Source organism: Oncorhynchus mykiss, chromosome 7, assembly GCF_057628025.1.
Source record: "Oncorhynchus mykiss isolate SJ-2025 chromosome 7, ASM5762802v1, whole genome shotgun sequence".
Taxonomy (NCBI): Eukaryota; Metazoa; Chordata; class Actinopteri; order Salmoniformes; family Salmonidae; genus Oncorhynchus; species Oncorhynchus mykiss.
Window position 1 is genome coordinate 45,341,497 of NC_143028.1, and position 15,489 is coordinate 45,356,985.

General features: G+C 44.0%; 1 protein-coding gene across 1 annotated transcript in view; it reads left to right on the plus strand.

Annotated features, from left to right (window-relative positions):
* Window positions 1-8,265, plus strand: part of LOC110527969 (A disintegrin and metalloproteinase with thrombospondin motifs 9) — a 68,573-nt gene extending 60,308 nt beyond the window's left edge. The window contains exons 35-40 of the mRNA XM_021609619.3: window positions 931-1,025; window positions 1,134-1,267; window positions 1,824-1,915; window positions 5,133-5,237; window positions 7,883-7,991; window positions 8,143-8,265. Of these exons, the coding sequence (XP_021465294.3) occupies window positions 931-1,025; window positions 1,134-1,267; window positions 1,824-1,915; window positions 5,133-5,237; window positions 7,883-7,972 (516 nt within the window). The 3' untranslated portion in view covers window positions 7,973-7,991; window positions 8,143-8,265. The remainder of the gene's footprint in view (window positions 1-930; window positions 1,026-1,133; window positions 1,268-1,823; window positions 1,916-5,132; window positions 5,238-7,882; window positions 7,992-8,142) is intronic.
* Window positions 8,266-15,489: the final 7,224 nt, after the last annotated feature.

Below are 15,489 nucleotides of genomic sequence, written 5' to 3' on the forward strand. Positions count from 1 at the left end.
TCTCTCTCGCTCTCTGTCTGGCTGTCTCTCTCGCTCTCTATCTGGCTATCTTGCTGTCTCGCTCTCTGTCTGGCTGTCTGGCTGTCTCACTCTCTATCTGGCTGTCTCGCTCTCTGTCTGGCTGTCTCGCTCTCTGTCTGTCTGGCTGTCTCACTCACTCTCTGTCTGGCTGTCTGGCTGTCTCTCTCGCTCTCTGTCTGGCTGTCTGGCTGTCTCTCTCGCTCTCTGTCTGGCTGTCTGGCTGTCTCTCTCGCTCTCTGTCTGGCTGTCTGGCTGTCTCTCTCGCTCTCTGTCTGGCTGTCTGGCTGTCTCTCTTGCTCTCTGTCTGGCTGTTTGGCTGTCTCGCTCTCTATCTGGCTGTCTCGCTCTCTGTCTGGCTGTCTCGCTCTCTGTCTGGCTGTCTGGCTGTCTCTCTCGCTCTCTGGCTGTCTGGCTGTCTCTCTCGCTCTCTGTCTGGCTGTCTGGCTGTCTCTCTCGCTCTCTGTCTGGCTGTCTGGCTGTCTCGCTCTCTGTCTGGCTGTCTCACTCTCTGTCTGGTTGTCTCGCTCTCTGTCTGGCTGTCTCGCTCTCTGTCTGGCTGTCTGGCTGTCTGTCTGGCTGTCTCGCTCTCTGTCTGGCTGTCTCGCTCTCTATCTGGCTGTCTGGCTCTCTATCTGTCTGTCTGGCTGTCTGTCTGGCTGTATCGCTCTCTATCTGGCTGTCTCGCTCTCTGTCTGGCTGTCTGGCTGTCTCGCACTCTGTCTGGCTATCTGTCTGGCTGTCTGGCTGTCTCGCTCTCTGTCTGGCTATCTATCTGGCTGTCCATTTGAGAACCAAGCCAACCCTGGTCAGGTTTAGAAATAGCGTGTGTCGTCCTGAAGAGGTTTTGATTTTAATTTCTGGGCTCGTTCCTCACTCCTTCCTCCTTCTCCACCTCCTCTTCCTCCTCAGGTCTACTGTGCAGGAATGCAGACTGACAGGCCGCAGGAGTACCTCACCTTGACGACCGGAGAGGGAGAGAACTACTCTGAAGTCTTTGGCTTCAGGTAAAGCAACCTATGGGGCTGTGGATTACTTCATGTATCATCATGTAACACTGTCAAAAGTGTGGAGGACACATTTTATATGAACTTGGTTGCTCTTTTTCTCTTCAGACTGATAGACCCCACACAGTGCCCTGCTAACGGGACAAGGAGAGAGGACTGTGAGTGTAGGAGAGACTACACCGCTGCTGGCCTCTCCACCTTCACCAGAGTACGACTGGACCTCAGCAAGATGCACATCATCAGTGAGTGGGCCAGAACCAGTTGCAGAACACATTCAGCAAGGCCACATAGACTAGCCTACCAATTATTGAAACACACACACACACACACACACACGCACACACGCTACATCAGATTTCATTACACTAACCTGAATGTCAATGCTAACCAGCTAGTGTCAGAGTACCATGCTTGGCTCCCCCAACATGCTTGGAAGTCAGAACCTCCTCCCCACTCCTCTCTATCCTCACATAGACATTTCATTAAGTCCAAGCAGAGTGGGGTTAATGGGATCAAGATGTCTTTTAGGAGCACACAATTAAAGGGCCTTAGGGGATAAGTAGATGGAATTATACTGATATTGCCATTATGGTGACCCCTAAAAGGAAGCCCGGATTCAGGTTATGTGAAAGTGTACTCATTTTGGAAGATGCAGGCTGTTCTTTTGATGTTATATGAGCTGTCGTAGTTATGCTGACCAGTCAAACAGACCGAGCTATGTTCCCGATTCATTTTTCACCAAGCTTCTGTCATGTTTACTAATATGTCCTGCCATTGTTTCTCTCTTTTGTCGTTCAGCCATAGACTGGCAGTTTGCTTTCACACGCGACGGCCACAGAGTTCCCTTTGCCACCGCTGGAGACTGCTACAGCGCTGCCCGGTGTCCACAGGTAAGAACTGCATGGCCAGGGAGCCACTGGGAGAGAACTAGTGGAGAATAAAGAGGTTTGACTCAAGTCTTCACTAGGGCGTGAGTTCTGAGGTTAGGACTAAGGACTTGTATGGACTTAACTAGTCTTGGTTCATCTCGTTTACCAGCTGTGTCTTCGCTGGTGTGTCTGACCGTAGAATTGTGCTGTTGAGTTCAACGTGTGCTTAGTTCCAGCAGAGCCTAATGCTCAAGAGGTTAGTCAGATGCTGAGTGTGGTGATACTGTGAACAGAGAGAGCAGGGGTGTGTTCTGTGAGTGGGGACCGAGCAGAGCAGACACACATGGCCTGAGGACAGAGAGGCCCGTCTGTCTGAGGGGAGATTTGGAAACACTCCCTGCCTGTGCCAGTGTCTGCAGATCAGATCCTGTTAGTCTGTGAGAGGAGACGGCTGACACACACACACACACACACACACACACACACACACACACACACACACACACACACACACACACACACACACACACACATACACACACACACCAAGCCCTGGCAAACACACATCAAATACACCCTGTCTACAGCTGGCAAACCGACACACCATGTGCTGTCCCTCTACACTCTCTCCCCTCACCACAGATGCTGCATGTGAGACTGTATTAGTCCCATGTCTTTCTGGTGTTGTGCAGCGTCTCCCTCAACTGGGGTATGCCCTCATATCAGAGACAGGGGAGTGTGTGAGTTACAGGAGCAAATGGAATGGCACCAAGCGCATGGAAACCATGTATTTGATGTATTTGATACCATTCCACCTATTCCGCTCCAGCCATTACCACGAGCCCGTCCTCCCCAATTAATGTACCACCAACCCCCTGTGGTGTGAGGGAGTGCACCGGTACAAGGCTGTGGAGGGTGTCTGTGTATGTGTGTGCTATCATGCGTGTATGTGTCTATGTGTACACGTGTGTGTGCGAGCACAAGCTCCAGCCAGTACATGAAGAAGGGGTTCTACTGTATGTGTATGTGTCACCTTTCCCACAGTCCCATCCAGCTCCCACTGTGCAGCAGGTACAGTGCCTTCAGAAAGTATGTTGTTGTGTTGCAGCCTGAATATTAAATGGCTTCAATTGAGATGTTGTGTCACTGGCCTAATTACCCCATAATGTTTTGAGACATTTTTGAGAAATTTTTGTTCATGAATAAAAAATGATAAGCTGAAATGTCTTGAGTCAATAAGTATTCAACCCCTATGTTATGGCAAGCCTAAATAAGTTCAGTTTAAAAAAAAAAAAATGTCTTAACAAGTCACAAGTTGCATGGACCCACTCTGTGTGCAATAATAGTGTTTAACATCATTTTTGAATGACTACCTCATCTCTACCCCACACATCTGTTCCTCCATCGAGCAGTGAATTTCAAACACAGATTTAACCACAAAGACCAGGGAGGTTTTCCAATGCCTCACCTAGAAGGGTACCTATTAGTAGATGGGTAAAAAATAAAAAAACTAGACATTGAATATCCCTTTGAGCGTGGTGAACTTATGCATTACAATTTGGGTGGTGTATCAATACACCCAGTCATTACAAAGATACAGGCGTCCTTCCTAACTCAGGTGCCAGAGAGGAAGGAAACCTCTCAGAGAATACAAACCATTATGTTTGGGGCAAATACAACACATCACCAGAGTACCAGTCGTCATATTTTCAAGCATGGGGTTGGCTGCGTCATGTTATGGGTATGCTTGTCATCGGCAAGGACTATGGAGTTTTTTTAGGATAAAAACAAATTGCATACAGCTAAGCACAGGCAAAATCCTAGAGGAAAACCTGGTTCAGTCTGCTTTCAAACAGACGCTGGGAGACTAATTCACCTTTCAGCAGGACAATAACCTAAAACACAGGACAATAACCTAAGGCCAAATCTACACTGAAGTTACTTACCAAGACGACATTGAATGTTGCTGAGTGGTCTAGTTACGGTTTTGACTTAGGTGTGCAAATCTCATAGAGAGTCACCCAGAAAGACTCACAGCTGTAAACCCTGCCAAAGGTGATTTTAACATGTATTGACTCAGGGGTGTGAATACTAATGTAAATTAGATATTTCTCTATTGCCTTCTCAACAAATTTGAAAAAATCTCCAAGTTTTTTACATTCCCTTTGTCATTATGGGGTATAGTGTGTAGATGATTGAGAAACAAAACATATTTAATGAATTTTGAATCCAGGCTGTAACACAACAAAATATGTAATAAGTCAAGGGGTATGAGTACTTTCTGATGGCACTGTATGATTTGTCTCCGTGGTGTCGCAGACTGCAGTCCTACATCCTTCAAAGACCCCGGTTCACCTGCTTTCCCCTCACTTTTCCTCCCCTCTTCCGACTCATTTCAGGAGATGTGTTTCCAATGACCCCAAAAGACCCCAATTTATTTATTTAACCTTTATTTAACCAGGGCTCATTGAGATTAAAATCTCTTTTTCAAGAGCATCCTGGCCAAGATAGGCAGCACCAAGTCAATACAAAAAAATTACAATGAAAGCTATTTGCCAAAACATGTTGGTTTTGCTAAGTTAATAAAGAAACATTCTATTGTTTGCCAAGAGTTAGTGAACATGTTTTTCATTTCCATCAACACAACACACCACTTATCCACACATTTAAATTAGCCATACACTACGCCAGGCTTTCCCAAACCTGGTCCTGGGGCCCCCCCTGGGGGAACTTTTGGGGTTGTGCCCTAGCACTACACAGCTGATTCAAATAACCAACTAATCACCAAGCTTTGAAAATTTGAATAAGTTGTGTAGTGTTAGGGCAAAAAACAAAATGTGCACCCCTTGGGGTCCTGAGGATTGAGTTATGGAAAACGCTGCACTACACCATGCTCTGTGAACTTGACAAATATTTATGCTTCCATACTAGAGTTTCAAGAGACACTCAACTGTAGATGCTTACCTCTGGCTGAATGATCTACCCCGCTCTGTTTATAGCTGTTGGTACCGTAAAGTGTCGGTATTTGTCCATGGGTTTTGTCTGGCTTATATCAGCTGGGCTCTGATGAAACGTAAATGCAGCTGCTGCATGTTAGTGAACTGCTCTCTACTGCTTTCTGTGGTTGGCGTAGTGGGGGGGTGCTGATATCTCTCCCTCCCCCTCTCTCTCTCGCTCTCTCTCTTCATTTTCTCTTTCTCTTCTTCCCTCCCTCCTCCCTACTTCTATGTTTCCTCAGGGTCGTTTCAGCATCAACCTCTCAGGGACAGGCTTCCAGATAGCTGAGGAAACCAAGTGGATCTCCCAAGGAAACTACGCAGTTGCTGATATACACAAATCCCAGGTAAAAATATGATGCACATTCACACAGCCTCATGGACGGAATGATTTAGATTAGCATCTTATATTCACGTTTCTGGTTTCAGACAACGTCATTCTCCACTTTCCCTCCTTCCCTCCTTTCTTCTCTCCCTCTCCCCCAACCTACCTCTCTCCATCCTTCCCTCCCTCCTTCCCTCCTTTCTTCTCTCCCCCCAACCCACCCTGCCTCTCTCCATCCTTCCCTCCCTCCTTCCCTCCTTTCTTCCCCCCCCACCCTAACTCTCTCCATCCTTCCCTCCCTCCTTCCCTCCTTTCTTCTCTCTCCCCCCCCCCCCCCCCAACCTACCTCTCTCCATCCTTCCCTCCCTCCTTTCTTCTCTCCCTCCCCCCCAACCTACCTCTCTCCATCCTTCCCTCCCTCCTTCCCTCCTTTCTTCTCTCTCCCCCCCCCAACCTACCTCTCTCCATCCTTCCCTCCCTCCTTCCCTCCTTTCTTCTCCCCCCCCCCCCCCCCCCCCCCCAACCTACCTCTCTCCATCCTTCCCTCCCTCCTTTCCTTTTGGCTTCAGAGGGGCCTCTGCTCTGGGCATTGGCCCAAGTGGACTCTGTATCCCAGACTCCCCTGGTGCCTTAATGCTGTTTTTCGACTGTAACACTAGTGCAGGGATCATCAACTAGATTCAGCATCGGGACGATTTTCCATAGCTAATTCTAACAGTGAGGACTTGTGAATAGCATAATCAAAACAGTTGCTTGGTGAGAAGGTGTTAAAGTTCACAGTTGGCCACTGTTATTTAAATGAAAAATGAAAAGTACCAGAGGCCTGGCTTTGGCCCCAAGTGAGAGCAGGTCCACTGGAACCATGGCCCAATGAGACAAAGGGGCTGGCCTGCGTAGATGGAAAGAGAAAAGTCTGAGCCTTTTGGGTAAACCGCTGAGGTAAATCATATATGGAAATGTGCTGTTATGTGACTGGTGAGAGAGGAGCCTTATTGGGCAGCTGCCGAGGGAAGTGGGCCCTCCTGGTTTTGTAATGGAGATCAGGCTGAAGACCGCTTTTGGCAGGGAGAAAAAGGTTGAATCTGTCTCAAAGCCAGTGGAGCTTTGGACACTCAAGGATAGCTGAACACTGGTTGTTTTAAGTCAAGTGTGCTGGAGGGCACTCAAGATGAGAGTTGCCAAACTTCAGAGGAAATGCCGCTCCTATTCATTCCGTGGGATAGATTTCTGGGGAAATGTTTCACCTGTGTATTTCTCGACCTTTCTAAGCTCAGTGTTCTGCATCTGTGCTTAGCTAATGATATTTTATTACTGTGTTTTTCTATGTAATTCATTAAGAGGCCCCATTTTTTTTTTGCTCCCCCCCCACCTTTATTTATCCAGGTAGGCCAGTTGAGAACAAGTTCTCATTTACAACATTTTACATTTTTTGTGTAAAACCTTTACAATGTAGTCACAGAGAACCGAGAAAAAAAAAAGATTTTTGTTTTATCTTCTCAATTTAGTTATTTTAACAACCAGTTACAGTCAAATAACAAAAAATGCTAGATACATGTTTCAAAATTGTCCTTTGAATGTAGTATGCTACAGTGCTGTACATTAGGCAATACACTTGCACTACCCATAAAAATATACAAAACATCACATTTTCATCATTTGTGTGATCAAAGTTGTGATCATTGAAGACTTCTTTCACAATATAATTAAATGAAATAAATTAGAAACAATGTTTAGCAGGCACTAGTTTGCATCAAGCCTGTCTTGAGCATTTGGCCATAGGTTCTCATCAAAATCGCGGTACATATCCTCAATGTTCACGCACCTGGTGAAAAACCTTTTGGCATAGCCAATCCAAGCCGGACATACTGTAGGTCTCGATTGAAACCATTGCATGCCTCATCCATGGTTTGGAGGGTGTTGGTACGCTCATAGGGTTGTCAATCATACATCTTCCGCCTGTATTGTGATTGTGTATTGTATTTTACAGTATTGTATTGTACTTGTGTAGTGGTCCTGTATGTGGCTTAGTTCATAAGAGCATGGCTCTAGCAACACCAGAGTTGGGTGTTCGATTCCCACTGGGGTCACATACCAAATGTGTGGACTTTTGTATCTTTGGTTAAAAACGTTGATACTGTATTGGCCATTGCAATTTTAATAAAGCAGTGTGAACTGAGTAGTTCTCAAAATCTGTAGTAGACAAACCGGTTTACATGTAACATCTACAGGTTTATCAAATGGCTAAGTGATTATCAATTAAGAGCCGTCAGATTAAGTAATAGTACAATTATTTTTAAAGAGAAGAGAATCACATCAAAAGTAATGTGAGCGATGCATTGTGAAAGGCAATTACATTATATGAGCATGTATTGCAATGTGAAACGTATTTCTATATGAAACTGACACTGTAAGTAAGTGTTTCACTGTAAGGTCTACCTACACCTGTTGTATTTGGCGCATGTGACAAATAACATTTGATTTGATTTGTCTGTTGTACTTAGTTGTTTCAAAACGTGCTTAAAGTTTTGAAACAACTGCCCTTTTGATGATCTGTTTTGAATTTTGTACTAAGAATTGTGAAAATGTACCACATACTTTGCACCAAAGCGATAAATAAAAAACAACTGCATTATAGCAAAGTAAATATTGTTCCTCGTTTGTCCACAGGATGGCAGCAGAGTAACAGGAATGTGTGGGGGTTACTGTGGGAAATGCACTCCGTCCTCCGGCTCTTACCTGCTCATCACAGTGGCCTAAATCTACAGTGTTTAACCAGGTGTGTAATACTAACTATTATTTAGAAATATATCGTGTTTTATAGCTTCAGTCTGTTATTATGTGTACCACCATTCCCCTCCTCATCCTAAACATGTGTTTGTATAGTATAGTAAAGTATGTGGTTTTGGCATCCCTTTCTCTCTTCACAGCTCTCTTCAAGCCAAGATGTCCAACCTCTCAGTGGTGCTACAGTAATGAGGATTCCATCCTCCAAATGACCTCTATTCCCTCCAATGTGTAAATATGTCAATAGAACAGGTGTAAGTACTGTACATAACATGGTAAATGACTTATTTATTATACTATATACTCAACATTTATTTTTGTATTGTAAGATAATTTAAGGATTGTGTTTTCTTTCTTGCAACAAACACCATGGACATCTATTCGCATTGCATTAACTAGAACATAAAAATGTGCCTTAGAAATATTTAACATATTCAGTCCAGAGTAGTTGCTTGTGTTTCTTGCGTTGTTGTGTCTCTCATATTGTGGCAGTGTTGCAGCCTGGCTCTTCTATGTCTTAAGATGCAGAAGGAGACTGTCAGTTCTGCTTCACGTTTGTGTGTACGGACGTGGGCACTTTGTATGTACTTCCTTTTTTACACTCGTAGCTGTGTTACGGTCTCGGCATCTTATGCCGTGTGGTGTCACTATCCAACCTTGTTCAGTGCCTGAGTGTTTATCAACCAGTGTAGTAAGTGCTACTGTATGTTCCTACCTGGGTCTTAGAGTGTGAAGGCTGTTTAGGCTGTTCTAATTACCTGGTCTACACAGTCGCCAGCGGTGATCAGTGGGCTGGTACATTAGTCAGGTGTGGTACAGAGACAGAGACAGAGACGGCACAGAGACGGTGTAGTGAACCGTAGCGCAGCGTGCTGTAAAGGTCGACCTGGGACAGCCAGGGGGAATGCTGGTGCTGTCGAGGCTAGCACAGGCAGCTGCTGCAGAGGCAGACCCAGCCAGGTGTTACTACCACAGAGGAACAACCCTGAGATGGGCCATATGCAGAGAGGAATGGGAATGAGTGCTTTAAAGAGATAGCCATCCCTGTAAAGTTGAGGAGTTCAAGAATTCAGCAGCAGGGAAAGAGAGAGAGAGAGAGAGAGAGAGAGAGAGAGAGAGAGAGAGAGAGAGAGAGAGAGAGAGAGAGAGAGAGAGAGAGAGAGAGAGAGAGAGAGAGAGAGAGAGAGAGAGAGAGAGAGAGAGAGAGAGAGAGAGAGAGAGAGAGAGAGAGAGAGAGAGAGAGAGAGAGAGAGAGAGAGAGAGAGAGAGAGAGAGAGAGAGAGAGAGAGAGAGAGAGAGAGAGAGAGAGAGAACCCCTGCCTTGGTGGGACATACTTGAATATTTTTGCTGAGAGAGAAAAGTGAATGACATGAAAGTTGTGATGCAGAACCTTAACATTTCATACTTATCCGTGGAAGTACAAGGTGTCACCTACCCAGAGGGAGTGTGTCAGGGGAATAGACAGTGGAGTGGCCCCGGGGGCTTTAAGGTCAGAGCAGAGACACAGCTAGAGGAGGAGAGGGAGGAAAGGCTTGCAGGCTGATAGATCCAGAGAGATGTGCTTCAAAGCATCAGAAAGACTCACCTTTTGTTTGTTCTGGGTCTCTCAGGTGTTGTGACAGGGAATAGCCGTTATTCCTTAGTTTTGAGAAAGAGGCCGTATTCCCATGGCTATAACTACATGAATCAAGCAGAGTTTACCTCAGGCCTATAACAACACCAGTGCTCCATAGAGATTGGTTGATGTCTTAAAGGTGTAGGTGTCCAAATGCTGCCTCTAAGAACTGCTTACTGTACCTCCACTCAAACAACGTAGCTTTTTTCTCAGCCTTTATCTTATTGCCTTTCAACAGTTAGTCCATTTTTCTGCTGTCTGATGTAAGTGTTTTGACAATATCAGGGTACTTTCTGTTTGAATGTGTGTTTTCTTTATCTTATATACTGTTTGCAACCAATGCCCTTCATTAGATTTTTTTTTATAAGACTTTTATAGAAAGTGAATGACAAATAATAATAACTATAATAATTTGTATGATTCTTTTGACATGATAAGATACATATCCCAAAATGAATAACGTAAGTGACTGTGATGTTGTAAGGAAGTTTAGTATATCACCTTACTGTACACATATGAGGTTATTCTCGTGTGTATTTATTTGTTTGACAGGGTTTGGCGGGGTGGATGGACATTGGTACCTGAGATAGATTCAGAGGACAAAGCCATATTTGCTACATTTGCCTTATAAATGATTAAATGATGCCTTGAGAATATCAGCAGGACATTTTCATGACGGTGCAACTCTTACTTTGTCATGGTTCCATCCAACCTTTCGCTAAAAGGGAATTCCACACCGTTGTAACCGATAGCCATTCTGAATTTATCTTTGGAATCATATTAGTGTAGATTTAATGAAGTAAAAAATGTTAACTGTTAACGTTAAATGTTTTATTGTCCAAATAATATCCTCCAGTGAAAAGGGATTGAAACTTTAGTCTGATTGTGAATATCTGATGATCCAGATTGTATATGTATTCTCAGGTGTTAAAATAAAGGGATTAGTTGAACATTATATTATGTCTTATATTTATGTAACAATTTATAAACTCAGCAAAAAAAGAAACGTCCTCTCACTGTCAACTGCATTTATTTTCAGCAAATGTAACATGTGTAGATATTTGTATGAACATAAGATTCAACAGCTGAGACGTAAACTGAGTTCCACAGACATGTGACAAACAGAAATTAAATGTGTCCCTGAACAAAGGGGGGGGTCAAAATCAAAAGTAACAATCAGTATCTGGTGTGGCCACCAGCTGCATTAAGTACTGCAGTGCATCTCCTCCTCGTGGACTGCACCAGATTTGTCCGTTCCTGCTGTGAGATGTTACCCCACTCTTCCACCAAGGCACCTGCAAGTTCCGGAACATTTCTGGGGGGGAATGGCCCTAGCCCTCACCCTCCGATCCAACAGGTCCCAGACGTGCTCAATGGGATTGAGATCCGGGCTCCTCGCTGGCCATGTCAGAACACTGACATTCCTGTCTTGCAGGAAATCACACACAGAATGAGCAGTCTGGCTGGTGGCATTGTCATGCTGGAGGGTCATGTCAGGATGAGCCTGTAGGAAGGGTACTACATGAGGGAGGAGGATGTCTTCCCTGTAACACACAGCGTTGAGATTGCCTGCAATGACAACAAGCTCAGTCCGATGATGCTGTGACACACCGCCCCAGACCATGATGGACCCTCCACCTCCAAATTGATTCCAAGTACAGGCCTCGGTGTAACACTCATTCTGTCAACGATAAACGTGAATCTGACCATCACCCCTGGTGAGACAAAACCACGACTCGTCAGTGAACAGCACTTTTTGCCAGTCCTGTCTGGTCCAGCAATGGTGGGTTTGTGCCCATAGGCAACGTTGTTGCCGGTGGTGTCTGGTGAGGACCTGCCTTACAACAGGCCTACAAGCCCTCAGTCCAGCCTCTCTCAGCCTATGGAGGACAGTCTGAGCACTGATGGAGGGATTGTGCATTCCTGGTGTAACTCGGGCAGTTGCTGCCATCCTGTACCTGTCCCGCAGGTGTGATGTTCGGATGTACCGATCCTGTGCAGGTGTTGTTACACGTGGTCTGCCATTGCGAGGACGATCAGCTGTCCGTCCTGTCTCCTTGTAGCGCTGTCTTAGGCGTCTCACAATATGGACATTGCAATTTATTGCCCTGGCCACATCTGCAGTCCTCATGCCTCCTTGCAGCATGCCTAAGGCATGTTCACGCAGATGAGCAGGGACCCTGGGCATCTTTCTTTTGGTGTTTTTCGTAGTCAGTAGAAAGGCCTCTTTAGTGTCCTAAGTTTTCATAAGTGTGACCTTAATTGACTACCGTCTGTGAGCTGTTAGTGTCTTAACGACCGTTCCACAGGTGCATGTTCATTAATTGTTTATGGTTTGTTGAACAAGCATGGGAAACAGTGTTTAAACCCTTTACAATGAAGATCTGTGAAATTATTTAGATTTTTATAAATTATCTTTGAAGGACAGGGTCCTGCAAAGGGATGTTTCTTTTTTTGCTGAGTTTATATATACTGTATCTTATTCCACATTTCCCCCATTGTTGACCTTTTGATAAATCTATGTATTTTTCCATTTTTTTTCTACTTTTAAATGATCTTAACAAGTATTATAATAAGAAATCATACATGCTTGTGTTCAATATGCAAGTACTTATTGTACCTTTGAATCATAAATGATTATGAATTATAATGCAATTGTGACCTAAATAAAACATACCTCTTTATTACAAATCATACCACTTTGTATGCTCCAGGCAAGCCATTTCTCCCAGCAAATGTTCGTATTTATATGTCATGGCTGCGTAATATGTCACGTAGTTTAATTCCACGACATGAAATGTATGATTCATGTATGAGATGAGATAAGGGAAGGATCAGAGGAAATAAAGTCACTGACACAGCTCATCCATTCCTATGAGCACATATTATGCTAATACATCGTTTTCCTACACAAATCTGACCTTGATGTAACAAGCTATGATGCCTATTATGCTCCAATCAATGAAAGGACATGCCTCTGCCATAAAGCTCACAATGCTTTCGTAATTGTCACTTTGTAATTATTGCACTTTCCCCACCATACTATAAAGAGCTGGTTTATGCTGTGCATATGTGGATCTGACTCTAACGCCCCCATTCTTTATTGTTTAACTGCCTGTGTTTGGTTTGTTTATGAGAGTCTCAGCAATTACTGGTTGGTAGGTTTCTCTAAAATGTGCAGTACTGTGACCATGGTCTAGTCCAGCCTGTACTGTTGACTTCCTGTCATGGGAATACAAAGCCAATGTTATGACTGTGGGGCGCCATGAATATGCATTCAAGTAAGTCGTGTGCTGAGGCGCCAGCTAGTTTGTACAAGTCCTTTAATCTATGTTACATTTTTGTGCCAACTCTCAGGTGTATTGTAGGGAGCGAGCGGAATTATTTTAGCAATGACTGTTAGTTGTCAAGAATGTTTCTTTTAGTAGCATAAGTGAGGAGCGTGTAATGATCGTTGTCCTCCTTGGATGAGGAATAGGAAGGATCAGACCAAAACGCAGTGTGGTAATGTGTGGTAATGTAATCCATGTTAATTTTAATAAATAAACTGAACACTGCAATAACCAAAAAAACAACAAAGAGAGAGAGTGAACGAAACAAAACAGTTCTGTAAGGTGAAGACACACAAAACAGAAAACAACTACCCACAACCCATAGTGGGAAAACAGGCTGCCTAAGTATGGTTCTCAATCAGAGACAACGATTGGGAACCATACCAGGCCAAACACCTAGAAATATAACACACAGAACAAAACATAAAATGCCCACCCCAACTCACGCCCTGACCAAACCAAAATAGAGACATAAAAAAGGAACTAAGGTCAGGACGTGACAGAGCGAGAGAGACAAAGAGAGAGAAAGTGGGAGAGCGCTATCATTCTACCAAGCGGAAGGATCTGACAGAGCCAAGCCAGAATACCTTGTGTTTTAAAAGTGCTGTTCCTGGAAATTACATGACAGATTTTTATGCTCACCGGGAAATGATTATTGGTAAGTACAGTAGATACACTGTGTACCCTCAATGTAATAAGGTTGGTCTTGCCCCTCAGAAAAATGATAACAAAATGAAACCAGTTGTATTCGTGTCCAGACAGTTTGTGTTGTACCCATATAGTAGGTACGTTGGGGATCTAACGTACAGGGACAGTTAATTTACCATGTTAGCCTTTTATCTTTACAAAACCAATGGTGTTTGGCAGAGTATCCCTCATCACAGAAATAACATCAGATATATTGTAGCAGCCTACATGGACCAGATGTATTGGATTCCCCCACATCTCAGGTTAAATTACATAGCCCACTAAATCTCATCTTTTCCCATGTAAGATGTAGGTCCTCTGTAATATGTCATGGTCATTGGTTCAGCACTAACCGGATGCCAGAAAAACAGATATATTCATGTAGTGGTTATTATGAGCATTATATTGATTAATTTAAAAGCATGGTGTTCACTGTTGTGTAATGTATTAACTACACCCTCATTGTCCTTTAGATCGACATCTCTGACAGTAGAGCTGTCTAGTGGGGTTTAAATGGTGGCAAGTTTGTTGCTTCTCTAATGTGGTCTGTTTGATGTGTGTGTGTGTGTGTGTGTGTGTGTGTGTGTGTGTGTGTTCCCCCCAACTCACCTGATTTAGTTACTGTTTACTATCTCCAAGGATCCCTCACGTAGGCGTGTTCTGTTTTAAACCCGGCAAATACCTGTCTACAGAGCCCAGGTGGTAGGAACACACATTGCCCTTCACAACTCCAACTCCACGTATCACTGTTGAAAGAAGAAGAGCAAACAACTACTCCTAACAGGTAAGTTGACTTATTTTATTAACAGATGAACTTCTTTGAGTAATGAATTTCTTATACGCTTTATGAGTTAGAATCGCTCAGTGGACATCTATTTACTTTATTCATTTGATCATTATCACACACATTTGATCTGTTTTCATAAGTAGTTATATCGAGGTGCTTGTGTGTTATGGCTTGAGCTCAATCTTACCTTATCAACAATTCATACACGACTGCTCTTCCGTTACTCCCTCACCTTTTGGCAATACTCAAGCTGGAGCAGACTGCTAGCTCGTTTTCATGGGAACTGTCCAGATAAAGTGTTTTGCCTGGGGGTAAGAGTAGCTGCAGTGTCCCACCTGGACCATTGCCTCATTCCCTGTGGGCTCTTTCAGCGTCCCTGCACCCAATATCAACCTGTACCATGCCCTCTAAGTGGTATCAGCCAGAGACAGATTACCCCTCCGTGGGCTCGGTACTAAAAGCACCTTTGTATGCAGTGTTCCATCTGCAAAGCTCTGACATTGCCCCCCTTTAGCAGTGCAGAGAGAGAAACCTCTGAATTATGCATTAGAGCAAGTGTAGCTGTTTCTTTCAGCTAACCTTGTGGAGCTGTGCAGACTGCACACTCATATTTATCAGAGCACATTTACTTCTGGGAGTGGTTGGAGAATCTGTCACTGTGGAATATGTGTGGTGTGAATTATGTCAGGTCATCATCTTGTTCTGGATGCTATTTCAAATCAATTTCATTTCATTGGGTGTAATTCCATATTTGCAGTTAATATCGTTGTTTGGAATCAGATGGGTAGCAATACAGCACAGCCTCTCAATACACACACGTGCACGCCCGCACATAAGCACATGTGCGTGTCCATGTGTCTGTATGTGTCTTTGTCTGTATCTGTACCTGTGTGTCTGTGTGTGCTTAAATCACTAAATACCAATCAATCAATCAATCAAATTTATTTTACATCAGCAGATTTCACAAAGTGCTTAAACAGAAACCCAGCCATGGTTTGTTCTCAGACACATTCCCAGACCTTCCCACACAGATTAAAGTAGTGACCTCAGTCCTTATAGGTCCTAGGT